The 17,180-nt window shown below is 36.6% G+C and overlaps 1 protein-coding gene across 1 annotated transcript in view; it reads left to right on the top strand.

The window, feature by feature from the left end:
* The window catches only part of ARHGEF26 (Rho guanine nucleotide exchange factor 26), a 78,081-nt gene that overhangs the window by 22,023 nt on the left and 38,878 nt on the right, over positions 1 to 17,180 (top strand). The window contains exons 5-6 of the mRNA XM_072407961.1: positions 7,467 to 7,523; positions 8,323 to 8,483. Coding sequence (XP_072264062.1) covers positions 7,467 to 7,523; positions 8,323 to 8,483 — 218 coding nt within the window. The remainder of the gene's footprint in view (positions 1 to 7,466; positions 7,524 to 8,322; positions 8,484 to 17,180) is intronic.

Raw genomic sequence — 17,180 nt, 5'->3', positions numbered from 1 at the left:
AAATTGTGTTGCTTTGTCTGCAGACATGCAGTACCAACAAGGCAGTCAGAAACTAAAGGGAGGTTTAGAGCTTGTATTAAACAAAATAAGCACCACTTCAGCTGACACTGAATGTAATGCTATGTCCTTCAAACAAAGAGCAGATTGTCAGCCCATATTCTGATGTGACTGGTGAAATATGCTTTTGACTTATATTTTGGGAATTAAATCATGTTTGGGATGAAGCAAAAAAGACATTCCTTTTCTGATAGAGCAGAACTGGGGAAGCCAAATTACTTGTGCTCCTTCCAAAATTTCTGTCTGTGAAAAACTCGTGATCTAGCCGAGGAATTTCTAAAGCAAAGTAAACAAAGAATTAAGACGTTCAATTCATAAGTGCTATTTCAAATTTTATGCTAGGTGAAGCAAAAAGTATTTTTCTTAAATGTATACATGTAGATTACTTATACATTAATAAAAGTTGCTAACATTTGTAATGTGTGTTAGATAGGAATATTTGGCCAGTGGCTTGTGATCCAATCATAGCCCTCCAAACAACATTATTGTTGCCTAAAACAACCTTTTAGCAGATAGATAGCACCCTGCCGTCTAAATGCTTCCAGCAACCATGACTTAAGGTAAACTGCTTTTTGGCATTATCATAGGTCCTGTCTATGATCACCCCCACCACCACCATTGGGTGGATTGCAAATGTTTTTGTTTCTGTACTTATGGTCAAAAAATAAACTCAAATGTTAAGTCATCCAAAATTCTAGTCTTCTATTCTAGAAACGAGCAGTTGTTTTTCAGGGCTTTACAATACATTTGATTCCACAAACAAGGAAAGGCTTAAAACAATTTATAGATCTAAAGATAATAGTCATATCTGGCTACTGTTAGCCAGACATTGCAATGCTGCTATGTTTACCTCATGCCATTATCTTTATTTTCCCTCTTCATGCTGGGATGTCCTATCAAAAATGTACTCTAAGAAACGGAAGGGGGGAGTCAGATCATACCTGAAAATAGTTATATGGCTCTCATGCTGACCTCCTGAATTTTACCCTTTATTTTTTCGATTTGGGACAAGTTGCAGTTGCTGATTTATGTTTTTTCTGCAACCTTACAGCATACCAATTTTTTATCATTGACTCAAAAGACTGCATAACAGCCAGGCAACCCATGTTTAAACAGAAAAAAGGTATAAACTATGGCGGTCCCAATATTTATTGACTTTGTACATATTTAGAAATATGAATTTGATTGGTCTATTAATCTAAAGTGTTTCTGCCTCTAGGAAGAATATCTGATATGCAATGAACATTGGTGAAATATTTACATAGTTCAAAGACTTTGTACAGCATTTTGTAGATTGTCCTCTTTCAATATATTTCACTTGTATATGTTTAGATAAATAATTTTTGGTCACCTCTGCTCTATAATTGATTTACCCCAAATGGGACAATCTATATATGTGCTGTATATTTGGTTATATTTACTTTGTTCTCTTTAAACCCACACCGTATTGAATGTGTACATACCTACCAATTGGAATTTGGGTTTGGGTTATTCTGCTTTGTACTTCTAGAGGTTTTTGTGTTTGCACAGCAATACTAAATAAGCTATATGTGGCTATTGACACTAACACACTTTTTGTCATGGTTTATGGCTTATCCAATAAAGTACACTTCTTTCTACTGCATTGCAAGGTAACAGATATAACCTTTTACTACACGCATTGTGATGTAATATTATTCATAGAGCAGTTATATGTGTACATGGATGTACTGTTTCACCTGCTGCCAAACCACTGAAAAATATAAACTTGGAGGATTGTTCTGTAATCTCCTCTAAATAGGTCTCAATTAAGGTAATCCTTTTTAATCTAAAAAGCCAAAACCTGTTTTTACTAGAAATATTATTTTTCATGTTTTTATTTTTGTCACTGTTTCAGTTTACTTCCGGCCATTCTGACACCCAGGACAGTCTGTCACATCTTCACACTCATTATACTACCAGAATATTATTATTATACAGTATTTATATAGCGCCATCATATTACACAGCACTGTACAAAGTCCATAGTCATGTCACTAGCTGTCCTTCAAAGCCGCTCACAATCTAATGTCCCTACCTCAGTCATATGTCTTTATTACAGTCTGAGGCCAATTTTTTTGGGGGGATACAATTAACCTACGTTCATGTTTTTGGAATGTGGGAAGAAACCCACGCAAACACGGGTAGAATCTGCAAACTCCAAGCAGATAGTGTCCTGGCTGAGATTAAATCCTGGGACTTAGTACTGCAAAAGCCAGAGTACGTACCTCTGAGCCAATGTACTGCCCCGTGATGCAAATGAGGAGCAAATTCCTAGTGAGCACACAAGGGGCAATAAAAACACAATTGAGGATCTAAACCCATTATCGTACAACATTCTTAACAAAGGGCCAGTTCACTGTCTTTCAGACTGGCCTGTGACAGTAGAAAATGCCCAAAGGTCGGTAATCGGTGGGAGTAAAACATCAATTAGAGTGTGCCATTGTTAGTGTTGGAGTAATATTGCTCTGTTGGGGTCATTTGGAGGAATAGTTTTCCATTGTTGGTGTCAATGGAAGAAATAATGCCCATTGTTGAGTGTCAGTGGGCAAAACTGTGCTTGATGATTGATGTTAGTGGGAGTAATATTTTCCCTTTGTTGGTGCCAGAAGGAGGATTGATAGTCAATTGCTTGTGTTAGTGGGAGTCATTGAGTTGGTGGGAGAAACTGTGACTCATTTGAATTGAGTTTTAAGGCCTTGAATACACAGCATTTTCATATGTACTTCACTGCTGTCGGTATTAACCTGGGTTTGCTGTGAGGCAAAACATAATTCAACAAACACAGACCAAATTAAATCAGAACTAAGGTGAAAATAAACAAAATTACACTTGCTTTTACTTGCGCAAATCTGTCGATCCCCCTGGAACTGTCTTTCATACAGTCTCGCGACATCCCGGTGTGGAAGAAGCCCTGGGTGCCACCATCTTTGTTGGTCTTCTTCCTTCTTTTGCCCACGTCACCCAATCTCGCACTGTGCAGGTGCGAGATCGGCGACGTATGTCACTGTATTTGTAAAAAAAAGAAAGTGCTGATCTCAGGCATGGGCAGTTTCTTCTGTCATTTCAGGAGCTGCACAAGCCTCCTTGGATTTGTTGTGTGTGTATCCTAGGAGGCTCTGCACTCTCATTCAGTCAGTAAAGACAAAAAGGAAGGGGCTTTGCCTTTTATTTAGAAGGGTAATTCACCTTCCTATAAAAAGTAAAAGTTGTGGTGATAGGTCTGCTTTAAAGGTAATATAGATCACAATGTACAGTACAGGCACACAAACTCATCACATTTGCAATGTCATATATTCATCAGAGACTCCTGCAGACTTTGGGATTGTTGAGTTTTAAATATTTTGACTTTCCACCCACAGCAAACATGGAACTCAGATGGCAGAAAACTATACTGAAACAGTATATTTAGGAAATAAAGTATACCACAGTGAAGTATAAAATATGTAAAAATATGTAGTGAAATGTAGGTATTTGGCTCTTAGTATGAAAACTACCCCTGGGCCAAAAAAGCATGAACATTTTCCATGTCCCTTCTCCCCTTCCTCACCTTTTCTTACATCATTTAATGCAATGCTCTGAGCTTCTCTGGCAAAGAGTCAGCATCTCACTGCAAGGTATTCATGCTTTGACTTCTGAGCTTTAAGCTGATATTTGCATATTAAGTACTCATGGTTTGGAGGTTTTCAAATGGTGCTATCAAAACATAAATACAAGTATTTGCAGACTTATTTTTGGCCTTTTTTAGAAAGCCTGTTCTAAATAAACCTGGAGAGCAGGCAGGCAACTAGCATTTGCAGAAGCAAAAGCGGGGTTTGTGTTTCTTCCTTTACAGGCCACCTTGAAGTAGACAAGTAACCTAAAAGTTGAGAGTGTTAAACTTGATTTGTTCATGCTTTAAATCTAGAAAGAATTCTCTATTGCTTAGTATGTTAGAAAAATGTAGATCAAAAGAAACTTATATTATCAATAATATTAATAAATGTCTTTGTTTTTTTACCTAAAAACCTATGTTTAAAACCTACTGCAGCCTCTTGTAACTCTTTAATGACCAAGACAAACTCTGTACTTATTTCTTTTTGCATCTCAAAGCTGCAGAAGTTAATGAATGTCTATGCATATAAATTTTATTTTGCTTTGTTTGTGATTAACTCACAGCGAGGATTTTTTACAGTAACTGACACAATGCTGCCTAATAATATGTTGAGACAAACATCTGTCCTAATTGCATTTATTAAAAAAAATGTGCCTAATCTGACTTACATACAAGTTCAACTTTAGAACAAACCTACAGTCCTTATCTTGTATGTAACGCGGGGACTACCTGTATATAGTAATACAATTACAGTAGGATCTCGCCTATCCGGCTCACGACTACCAGGACTCCGTACTATCCAGCATAGTACAGAGTCCGGAAAAAAAATCTTTGTTCTAAAATGCCGGGGCAGCGTGGGCAGACGTCTGCTGTGGTGCTCCTGCATGGCACACGTTGCAACGTCGCTGCCTGCTCTCCGGAACTGTGTGTGTGTGTGTGTGTGTGTGTGTGTGTGTGTGTGTGTGTGTGGAGATGAGAATTGTACTTTATTAATGGGACTCTGGACTATAGTCGGGAGTCTACTGTATATTGTGAAAAATGCTCTGTCATTGGGAGGCATGTAGGGAAAACTGGTATACATTGAAAATAAAAAATCAATATTTTGATTTTATTTGTTTTATTTTACTCCTTGATGAATTGTTGATGTCTTAATCTCGTTAGACCCAAATGTTCTAGACCTGTTAATCAAGAAAATGTTTTAACGATAATGATTAAAGAATTTATTGGCCATAAAATGTTGTTTTGAGTGTGTAAGAGGCTTAACAAATTCTATCAAGGATTTCAATGTAATACACTTAATTGCAAACAATAGAAACACACCTCTTAAAATTAAAACACATTCATTTATTTTTCTTACTGCATGCTTGTTCTGCAACAATAAAACAATTGCTCATTCTCCACTCTAAATTCTTTAACTGCTCTAGAAAAATGGCTTTCAGAGAAAGAACATTGCAAGTCCAAGGTACGGCTAGGTTCTGAAGGACACCATTTAGCAAGGCATTGTTTTTGGATATACTCCTATAAAAGTTTTCTAAATGTATTAAACAAGGGCCTAAATATTATTCTAACACTGATAACAGCAGGTAACGGTGTAAAAGTGATCATAATTGGCCAGGATTTAAGGTAGTAGCAAGGTATCTGGGCACAACATATACAGTATTGTAGATACAGTTTATACCACATTGAATTCCTAACTTATTAGTCCATTTTTGAGATTTGACATTAGCTTGTTAAGGCTCAGGGTCCTCTGCCAAGTGCATAGTTCAGGCATCAGGTCTGGCAACATTTCAGATAAGCAGCTCTGCACCCACATGGGTGGTCAGCAGGTGTGCATTTCTGTGCAGACCACAAAACATCAGTTTTTAATTTTGGATAGATTGGGGAAAGAACCACTTTGTCAGGTTTTATTGCGTCAGAGGCTGGTTGGAGATTTTATCTGACTGGAAGTAAAGGAATAGGACAGGACATCTCTAACAAAACCTCAAACAGCAGTAAAATCCAACTTTTCTTCATTTTATCCAAAGCCTAAAAATAGTTATATAGATATACTTTAAATGTGCTTTAGCTTTTTACCTTTTATGAATTGCCATTCCACAGTTTCCCTTTACTTGCATTGAACAACCCAGTCCCTTTATCCTCTTTTATTCTTTGGTGTTTGGTGTGCTAAGCTTTCAGGTGTTTGGCTGTGACTGGAAGATATATAAAAGGTCAGTACTATTGGATCAATTGTATGGTTTAGTATAGAATCCAGCAGCCAGAGAACCTGTTGTTCCACCGACAATCAGTTGAAGACTCTCAAAAATGTAAAGCTGCACCTGGCTTCTGGAATTTATCCAACCTTTCCATAAAACATTCATGCTCCAGCTGATGTGTGATACAAGAATGAACATTCTGTTTTGTTCAATATTGTACATGTTTTAGAGAATTACTGTTCATTTGTTGGGGGATGCAGTCAGTGTTTCACATGTTCATTTAATATGGTCCTATTGGATTTTAGTAAATATTGTGTGTATGTATGATGTGTATGTATGCATGTATAAATAGTCAGAGATTTGTAGTTTACAGATTAGAGATTTTTCTATAGATCAATGCACTGTAAATATATATAGAAATGGTACTTTTATTATCAAGCAATTTTGACATGTTAGCTTTGTTTTTTTTTTTTTTTTTTTTTTTTTTTTTTAATGAGACCTTTTAATAATACATATATACATGTGCTGCAATAATACATAATATTGTACATAATAATACAATTCTAATAATACATACATACATATGCTGCAAAGGATCTGAATTGTAAACCGCTAAAGATTAACTATACATGCACATAACATACAATATCCTTCCTGCCTGCCAAGCCCCTTTGATAAAAAGTTATTCTACCCACCCCCAATATTTTCCTACTTTGCATGGGTTCTTCTTACTACCCCTTTTTTTTGTATAATGAATGCACAGTACAACTTTTTCTAACCGGTTCAAATACTTTTTTACATGCTTGTCTAATCAGCTATATTGTGTTCTTACTGGGCAAACAACAATGCTGACAAATACAAATTGTCTAGTGCATTGCAAGCATGAGTAAAAACAGAAAATCAAAATCAACCACTATAACACAACACAAATATAACACAACAAAAATAGTGAAATACAGCCTGTGTGTGGCGTAGTAGCTGATGGATTACATGGGTATTTGAAAGAGCAAAAAGTAATCAATTTTGAACAGAATTTATCCTTCTCTGATCTGACTTCAGCATGTTAAAATCTAAATGGTTCTTTTGTTATCTCACACTTTAGATACCACCCATGGTTCTTTGTATGTTTGGCTGAACTCTAGTGTTACCATCTTGTACCATTGTACAGACTCCTCACTAATTATTGTGATTTTTTTGGCACGCTGTGAGCTTATGATACCAACTCCTTGTAAATAACATCCATCCATTAGGCCATTTTATTATTTTATATAGGTTTTTTCAGGAGCAAACACACTGGTTGCACCAGGGAGAAGAACTGTTGATGGGAGTACTGAAGTGTTGTGATATTTATAGGTAAATAGGTATAGCACCCTAGTACCCCCTTTACCAACCATAATCTGTGTTCTGTACATAGAGTTCTAGAAATGGTAAGGTAATATTGAAACTGTAAATTTTAATATTAAATCATTTGCTTGTTATTTGGGGAATTTAAATTTTCTTAAAGTTGATCTTTACTACACAATAACATTTTATCAGTGTTTTGAGTAATGTCTAATATAGGAGAGATGAAACATGCAGATTAACAACTGATTTATTTTTCTCAGGTTAAAAAGAATGGGATCTCCCAGAGTATTGGACAGGAAGAACGGAAAAGACAAGAGGTATTTATTTTACTGTTCTCTAGGACAGTAGTTTTTAACCAGAGTTCCTCCCGAGGTTGCTAAGGATTGAGCAATGGACCATTTGTTACCCTCAGGTCAGTTTAAGATGATCTTTTTTGCTATCTGTAAGGGTGACATTTTTCCCACAGGCCAGCAATGTAGGTACATTCTTCCCACTGACCACTTCATGTACTGTGAGGTGTGTTATAGTAATTATATCCAGGGTTCCCTGAAGACCTGAAAGTTATTTCAGGAGTTCCCCCCCCTTTTAAAAATGATGAGAAACGCTGCTCTAGGATGTAACAGGAAACACCTTCTAACATCCTTTGGTTTAGGTTGTTCTTTCACTTCTTTAGAGAACTTGATCTCTGTATGTGATTTTATGCCGAGAGGGGTATCGGGTGTCTATATCAAATACGTACCAAGAAATATTAGAAATTTTGCTGTTTAAAATTTCCTTTACATCCCCTACCATGCTGTTGTTTCTGTTGTAAACCGATAAGTACAAAGTTTATAAGCTAATCTACCTTCTTAATGGACAATTAGCAGCCTGATGATGTTGACTCATTGCCAGTGAGCTGGAGGGAGGTGAAGAAAAATACAAGTGTCACCATTCTGACTATATATTTATAGTTTTAAGTTAAATTGTTTGTTTAGCAGACCTACTTTAAAGGAAGTTCTCTATCTGCTACAAGATGCCAGGTTTCTTTTTTTTTTTTTTTTTTTTTCCTATGTTTTACATACATAAATTACATTAATATTTATATACATGTTTATTGTGCTGCAATCTGATTTGCAGGCCATGTTTGAAGTAATCTCTTCAGAACACTCATACCTGCTCAGATTGGAGATCTTAATTCGAATGTTCAAGAATTCCAAGCAACTTACTTCCACTATGACCAAGACGGAAAACCACCATCTTTTTTCCAATATCACTGATGTATGTGAAGCAAGCAAAAAGTAAGCAATTTCAGATTTGTTCATGTTTCTTTACTCATGCCCTTATTTATTATATGAGCCTGAAATTACAAAAATGCATTGTTGTATGTTCTTCTGTAAGATTTCTGTAACATGGTAAATTGCTTTTGAATTCTAAAACGGGAAACAATCCACATTCTTCTAAACTCAGGCTCACCAAATACCAAACACCAGCCTATTCGAAGTCTAAAACGTAACTTGCCTTCTTTGACCTGAACCTAACACTTATCCCTTAATTTCAATCCAAACCCTTAATCCTAACCTTAACTATAACATTTATTTTATACAAGATATACCAACTATAACTTCTAAATGCAGGAAATATTTCATATATCACCAAATATCACCAAATTTCATACGTTTCAGGAACAACAACAGTTACTGCCTGGTGCTAAGACTACATTGTCCGCTTTCAGAAATAGTAAGGGTTCACTGGTACAGCTAGTTGATTGCTGTTGGTTTACGTGCTTTGACCGTTTCACAGCCTTATTATGTTCCATTATATGACTAAAAGTTAAAATGATGGGCAGTTCAAACTGACCATTTAAACACCAAGTGAGTGAACAAACATAAGACTGCCTTTACCGAAAAATGATCAGTAGAATGATCTGTAGAGTATTCAATAGAGTTACAGAAAAGTTGACATTTCTTTTTACCTTCAAGTGCCTTTATCTGTGTTTCTTTTGGTTTTTTTTGTACTGTGACTATGAATATTTTTTGCTAAAACCAATTATTTTTATCCTAATTATGTGTGATGGCTAAATTTTTTTTTATCTTAAAAAATTTCTATTAGGGAAATTAAGTTGTGGATAAAATAATTCCTATGTAAGCATGTTTGATTATAATCAGTATGGCTTAAATAATCCTTATACAAGCAGAGGCAAGGCTTCAGTACCTTGTGTCTGCTCTCCTGGAATGGTGTGATCCGCCTGCAGCATTTTAGCCAGTCCTAACATATACATATTTTCAGAACAGATTGTTTTAGAACTCTGACCTCTGTAAAATGAGAATTCTTTGTCAAGTTCAGGGCTCACACAATATGAGATACTTTTCATGAAAGATGACTTGTTCTTGGTGATTGATATATTGAAAAATGATACACAGTGTAACTTTGTAGTACAAAAAATAGAAACTGCTTTGGATTTCAGTTCTGTTCCTTTTGAAATATAGTGTATCCCCTTCTGGTAAAAGAAGTTTACAAGCTATTTGTCATATTTGTTGATGAATGTTGGAGAAGCTAGGGTGTTGGCAGCAAAATGGAAATTGTTCCAGAACTAAATTGTTGCTACTCCTCAAGTGGGCTTATATGTGTCATCTTTTCAATAGAAATCCTCAACTGTGTGTTACTGAAAATCTTCCAGTATGTTTTTTTTTCATTAATTGAATTATGATATACTTGAATTAAAGGATCCAAGAATGCTGACATCAAATAATATCTAAATTTGTGCCTAGTTCTTATTATTTACCGTAATATTCCTGGCCTCTAAATAGGTTTAACAAAGACGGCAGTTATGTATTCATTTAAAAAAGTGTATTTATTCTTTTACGTACGGTATTTTTATGTAGCACTATATGTACCTAAAAATGCTCTTGGTATGCACCATTTCTTGTATTCCATCATTCAGATAAGGAGGGGGAGAGTCAGCACCATGAGTAAGTTAGACTTTACTGCATGCATGTGTTGCTGCTATTGTGGTGGCACCTTTATATTCCTTAACTATAGCTGGAAGTGGTGTCACTCTTCTGCATCACTCTTCCACTTGCCCCATCAACTCTAGGGCCACCAGGATTATTTGGGCAGCTTGGGTAAAGAATAGTTAGGCCATATCTAGCCATTACATTTATTTTTATATATGTTTGTATGCTGTATCATTACCTTGTGGTCCTGTGCCCTTCCTATTCGCCTTGCTTGTTAAGGTCTGTCCCTTTTGCGGTTGGAAAAGAGGGAACAAAGTCTCAATCTTGCACATTTGGAGATTGTATGTAGCTACTGCTTATGCTTTTTATCATCATTCCTGTGAGTCATTAATAAACAAATTGACTTTTAGAGTTTTATGTTTTTTCCACTTTTTTAAAACCCATAAATTTACTCTTTGTATTAGTTCTGAGGACAAAGGGACACCAACCACACAAAGGGTTCCCTAGCCACCAACAGGAGACTTCATCTGGCACAGTCTTCTAATGAGCTGATAATAAGATAGGAAGCAATTTCATAGCAAAGTCATCCCCCTGTGAACCTCAATGGGGAAGTGGGGAGAGAGAGATGCTGTAGTTTGAATCTGGTAGAGGGGAGGTGGTGGCTGTGTATAGAATGGTATATGAGATACCAAAGTTAGTCCAGGTGAGAAATGGGTTGGTGCTTTGTATTGATGTCTGGTATGTCTGGGAGAGGAAACGTGTGCAGGCAGGGAAAAGAAGCTTGCATGGCACACTGGAGAGTTGAGTGCTGCATCAGCCAACACACATCAAAATTACTGCTATTGTGGTATGATTGCAAGCCACCCTACTATCTCTGCCATAGTACCAAAGTGGCTTCCACCATCCCCACATACTAGAGACTAAACTATCCCCATTTATAAATGTATCACCATCCCCAAGTGTACCTTTATTTTGGAGCAGTCTATTATTCAAGGCATAGAAGCGATCATTTTTTAATTCCAAATAATGTTGTGTTTTGGTAATTTAAAAATATTTGTTTTTCATGTGAAATGTTGGCTTACGAATAGGTCCTACTTAATAACTTGTATTGTTTGGCACTTTGTCCATGACCATTGCAGTTTGTACTGCTTCACTGAATAACTCCTTATTGTTACATTAAAATTAGTTCACTGTTTGTTGTGAATCTTTAAATTTTTGCAAAGCATTTTGAGCTTTTTTTTCAATTAAATATATTAAATAAAACATTTTTCCTGATATATTTACACACCATATCAAAATTAGCATGAACAAATTCTATCTTACACCAATCAATTTTGTTTAAGTTTATTTCTGTTACAAGAAATTTCTGTCTACTAGAGGAATCCAAAGAAAATGAGAAAGAAGGAACTGATCTGTCCTTTACTGTGAAATAGTGTTTGGTATAAATAGCCCCTCTTGCATATGTTGGGGAGTCCTGAATGGAATGGTCATCAATATGTGCTGGGACAAAGGGACTTTTGTAGACTTGTGAATGCTGTCAGAATGTTTCATCTCTTCCAGGCTGCTCCCAGGAATCTGTTTCCCTTTTAAAATGCTTAAAAACATTTGGCGATTCCCAGCCATGTGTTTTGTAGTGACCTTCTTGTACAATATGTGACTGTTGGTGTACATTCCTTGGCTTGCATGAAATTCTACTCGATTCTTCTTTTCATGTCGTTTCTTTTTGGGACATTGAAGTCTAGTTGTCATCGACATAATGGAACTGTGATGCAAAATAGATTCTATAAAAGTTCTCAAATTCTCTGTTTTCATGGATTTCTGGAACATTTTCAACGAATACACGTTACAAAATTAAGATTGTTTTCATTGTTTGTAAAATCAAGAGAATTAATACAAAATGCCTCAAGTGATCTAAGCTGTTCTTGGCAGCCAACAGACATTCATTTAGAAAGATGCAATGAGGTACAAGCAATTGTAGACCTGCAAACATTAATCATGTGAATTCCTATATAGTGAACACTGATTTTGATATATATTTTAATTGAAGCTTTATGCACTAAAAGCCAATATGCAGAAGAGTAATGACTATTCTCTAAATCAGCAGTGGCCAACCGGTGGTTCGCAGACCACTGGTGGTCCCCGAGAAGATTTTGGTGGTCTGCGGCTCTGGCTGGTGCACCCCCGAGTGGAGTCAGGAGAAGGACCCCACCAGAGGGATGCACCAACCAGAGCCACAGATCTACATCCTCTGTGCAAATCCCTGGCTCAGGGAACTGGGTGGGCTGTGTTTCACAGCACAACCCGCCCACTCTCCCATCGCAGGCTCAGATCTGGTCAGGAGCCGGTAATTTTAGTGGTCCCTGTTGGCTAGCACTGCTCTAAATGAATGGATCTGCTAACCATACACTATATCTCCCAAGTCAAAATTGTGGTAGATTGTCGGTAAAAATTTTCTGTTTTTTACTGTAGTCTTGGTCTCCATTAGAGAAAGTTTTCTCTTCTACTTCAACAGACAAAGCTTGGAGCAGACAGGAATTAACAAAAAATCTGCGGCAGGGACACATACATAGTTAAAAATCTAAACAGGAAGTGGGAAAAGTTGTGGTACAAAGGACAGCAGTAAAAACAAACTGTCTTTGACTTGACATATGCTATACTCTTAACATGTGACTGTGTATACCGTTTGATGTTGTGTTGTTTAGGCGTGTCAGCCATATGTTTGCCAAGAATCTGAATTAAATATTTATCCATGATTGTATTTAAAAAGATAATGGGAATGTTCAGCTTTTGTATTTTTAGGGATGGTGCTCTTGATGGTATTCTATGCTAAGTGGGCATATTGCAATAGAACCAAACAAATGTTTCTCTTTTAAAGTTGTAGAAAAGATGCTATGCCAAATTGAAAGCCAATGGTCCATATTCCCACCAGTTTTTCTAACGCTGACCTTATCCTGCAGTTCATTTGTGCTATTAAGTTAGACATTTGGCGTATGGCCTGACTGACTGAAGGATAAGGTTACAGTTTGTGAACATTATAATGATAAAAGCTGGAACTGGAATTCACTGAAGAATGATACACAGTCTAATGATTATGGAGAGGTTAATGTCTGTGAATTCCCTCAAGCCTAGAGAGTGAACTCTCCTGAAGATTTGCACTTCTCATGTTTTATTCCTTGTTTTCTAAGACACTTTGTGTATTTTTTTCTTTGTTTTTGGAAAGACCGTATGTACAAAACATTACTGTAATGGCTGAACAGTTGCATTGGACCTCAGATCTAGGCATATTTTAATAAAGTGAACCAGATAAGGAATTGAATTCCATTCATAGGGAGAAGTAAGATTGTTGGATAATCTGTAATGGTATTTACATCATGAAGACATTGGTATAGTGCATGCACTAAGTCTGTGGTGTTTTTTATTTAACACATAGGTCACCTAAGAAAGGAAGTTGTAATAGTTTCTATTATGTAACTAAGATTTTTTACTTTGACATAATGGCACCCATAGGATTTTTTTCCATCTGTTTTTCATAGTTTTTACATACTTACTTGGAAACATGACTGTGTGTAGTACGAACAATCAAAAGAGAAAAAGTTAAAAAGGAATTGCTACCCCAAAGTAATATTTTACTTACAAGCAGAATCATTGTGCTTTCCATATCTCTTTGAGCTTTGGCAGGGGAATCTCTTACCATAATTCTTGTCTCTGCTCCTGTCTGCCTTGGAGTTAGGGTGTTCCCCCTGTTCTTACTGCTGTCTCCATAATATTACATAAATAAAACATTTCAGTCCATGTTCTCATTAGTGGGTTCAGCTGTTCAGCCACCCCAAAGTACAGAATATTTCACTATTTGGTATAAAAATGTAATGTTTTTGTTTGATGGAAACTCATATGGGTCTCATTCTTTTTAGGCTTAAAATAGGTATACAAGTGTTGATGTTGTGTGACTTTAACATCATAATTAGTATACAAGCCTGATCATTGGTGGTGCCTGGATGTAGGTGGGAGCTATAGACAAAGCATCTGGTATGTACACTAACCTGGTCAAGTTATCAGCAGCTAGGGTCATGACATTTTAGGATCTGGAGTCCACATTTAGGAATGGCAAATGTTTTTTGGTTCCTGTTTTGCTGCTTTACTTGTATTTATAAAAGATAGTGAACAAAATAGTCATTCTTTATGCTCATTCACATGTAGAAAAGAAAGCATTTCACCATGGTTTTATTTCATAGTTTGATAAAGTATAATAAGAAATACAATAAGAAATTACATTGTTCATCTTTATGAACTGGCAAACTAACAAATAAATCAAGATCACAAGCCTATGAATCCTATTTTATAAATGGAATCACTGGATTTCAGTGTTTTGTATCATTCATAAACATTGTAGTAGGTAGATAGCAGGCAACCTTTCTTTCCTGAGATATACTGTGCAATTCATGCAGACATAATTGTGTGCACATGAAATAACCAAACAGGGCTTTGCTTTTCACCAATAATTGTGTAAGGATTCTCAATTCCTTTAGTATTTTGACCTCCAGGTCTCTGTTGCACTGTAACATTAGGCAGCATTGTTAGCATCAACTGGCACTTCTGCTAGACTACAGAACACTTTCCCTTCTCATAATACAAGCAGGGTTGTTAGGTTTTTAAAGATGAGAAAAATAGGCAGGTCTTAGAAAGTTGGGAGCTTGCTGGATTTCTGGCGGAATAACCTCTATGTATCAGAACATGTAGTATTATAGGAATAATAAAAAAAGGAAAATGTGTATTTATTGGAGAATTGTACTTAAGATTTCTTTCCACGTGGACAGACACTTTTCCTCTGCAGAGACTTGGCATGGTGCTGACTTTATTTTTCTTTAACTGATTATTCACTTTCATCAGCACACAGTTAGCACCTGCAGATCAAGGTCTTGTTACATAGGCAACACTTCTAGGTGTAAAACACAGCAGATGTTGCTTTTGTGATAAGGTAGCCATAGAACAAGGCATTTAACACACTTTAATTTAAAGAAATATTGCTGAATGCATTTAATTGCAAAACATTCACTATGTTTCAGCTTTGTACCTAATTTATATTTCCTTTACATATGTCATACAGACAGGCCTTGGGAGAGCAGGTTAAGGGAACATAGGGGAGGTCCTGCATTACTAGCAGAACAGCAGATCAGACAGGTGAGGGTTAAAGCATTGTTTTGGGGTTATAGAAGGGTCAGCTGAGGATTAATGGTGGGGCAGGGGTAAGGGTGGGACCAAGGTCATAAAGGTGGAAGGGTACAGATGTGAGGTCATCAGAAATTTTAGCCATGGTAGTGTCAGCTTTCCACCCTCCCTCCCTTAGTGGTGGCATAGGTTCAAGGTTGGGGAATAGTATGATGGGTAACGGTTTACAGTTGAGGTCCTCAAGGGCAGTGTTTTTTGGTTTCAGTATCAATAGAGTGGGGGGCCATTCCTGGTGCCAAGTCTCCTGCATGGTCTAAAAAGGAGGTGAACGAAGTTTTATCATGGGTTGGGCTGTGAGTGGCTTTTTATATGTCCTTAAGGTGAGCGATGGTGCATCTGGGAGCAGCAATGTTGGGTTGGCGCAGATCCCAGTGGATGTGGTTAATGTCTTCGAGGATCAGCAACCTGGTAAAATGTTGATTAGGAATTTATTTTTATATTAGTGTTTTATGTTGGTTTGGTTGATGCTGTTAATTGGATGTTATGATAATGGTATGTCAATGTGAGTTAATATTAGGATCACTAATAGAAGGCACGTGGGCCAATTGACCATAAATTGAGTGTTGTCTTTAATGGGGTTTGGTCTGTTATTCCATAGCTATTGTTATAATAGCTAAAAAAATATGTGACAACTAATAATGGCAAAAACACATTCAGATTTGGCATCTACTTTATGTAGGCCCTACCATAAAAATTAGATACCAGTCGCATGGGGAGCACGGTGGCTCAAAGTTTAGCACTCTCACCTTTGCAGCACTAGGTCCCAGTTGGAATTGCGGCCAGGACACTATGTGCATGGAGATTACAGATTCTCCCCGTGTTTGTGTGGGTTTCCCTCGGGTACTCTGGTTTTGTCCCACATTCCAAAAAAAAACAACATGCAATTAGGTTAACCCCCCCCCCCAAAAAAAAAAAATTGACTTAGACTGTATTAATGGCATATGTCTGAGGTAGGGACATTAGATTGTGTGCTCCTTGGTTGTGAGAGACAGTTAGTGATATGACTATGAACTTTGTACAGCACTGTATAATAATAATAATTGCAGTCAAAAATATGGAAAACATTTTACTCCCTATACATTTCAAAAACACTGATTCTAAAGAAAAAATAAAAAAAAATTTCCTGCAGGCCCAAAAATTGGAGACTCACTCATCAATATTTGGCCATTTCAAGGTGATTTTTTTATATTGCTGTAATCAACAAAGAGCAGCCATTCCCAACATCATCATCATCAGTTTCCATTCCTCTATCATTAACTCTTTCCTCCTTACACTAAAGGAATTGTGAAAACACTATTTAAGGGGAAAAAACACTATTTTAGCGAATATGTTATAAGTAAAAGTGTTGAGGTGTAATTTACTTTTGATTACTTCCCAAGCCACATCTGTTTAGCAGTCATTTGCTACTTTTGGGGCTCTAATTGTAAAACAGGGAATCAAACATTCACTGGTGGAGAATCTTCTAGGCCCACGTGTTTCAATGGCAGTAATTTATTCCCACCAGAGAATGTTTAATGGAATGTCAGATTCCCTACTTTATAAATAGAGCCCCAAGTGTTTGATTGCTAGTGTTTTTAGTAGCCTGATTAGGTTACTAGAAATCTCTAATGCAGCTCTGTCCTAATGAGGTGACTGCCAGCAAATGGGTAAATCTCTCAGTAGCAAGAAATTAAATTTGCCTGTGTAGTTCCAGTATGAAGCTAAACTATACATTGGAAATAAGATTCACTTATTCACCTCCAGGTTTTAAGCTGGTTCATGTCTATCCTCCCTTTACACAAAGTGCCTCAATTAATAAAGCTCTCCAAGACTGAA

The sequence above is a fragment of the Pyxicephalus adspersus genome, chromosome 4 (genome assembly GCF_032062135.1).
Source record: "Pyxicephalus adspersus chromosome 4, UCB_Pads_2.0, whole genome shotgun sequence".
Classification (NCBI taxonomy): domain Eukaryota; kingdom Metazoa; phylum Chordata; class Amphibia; order Anura; family Pyxicephalidae; genus Pyxicephalus; species Pyxicephalus adspersus.
The sequence above is the reverse complement of the archived record's forward strand: the minus strand, read 5'-3'. Positions and strand labels throughout refer to the sequence as shown.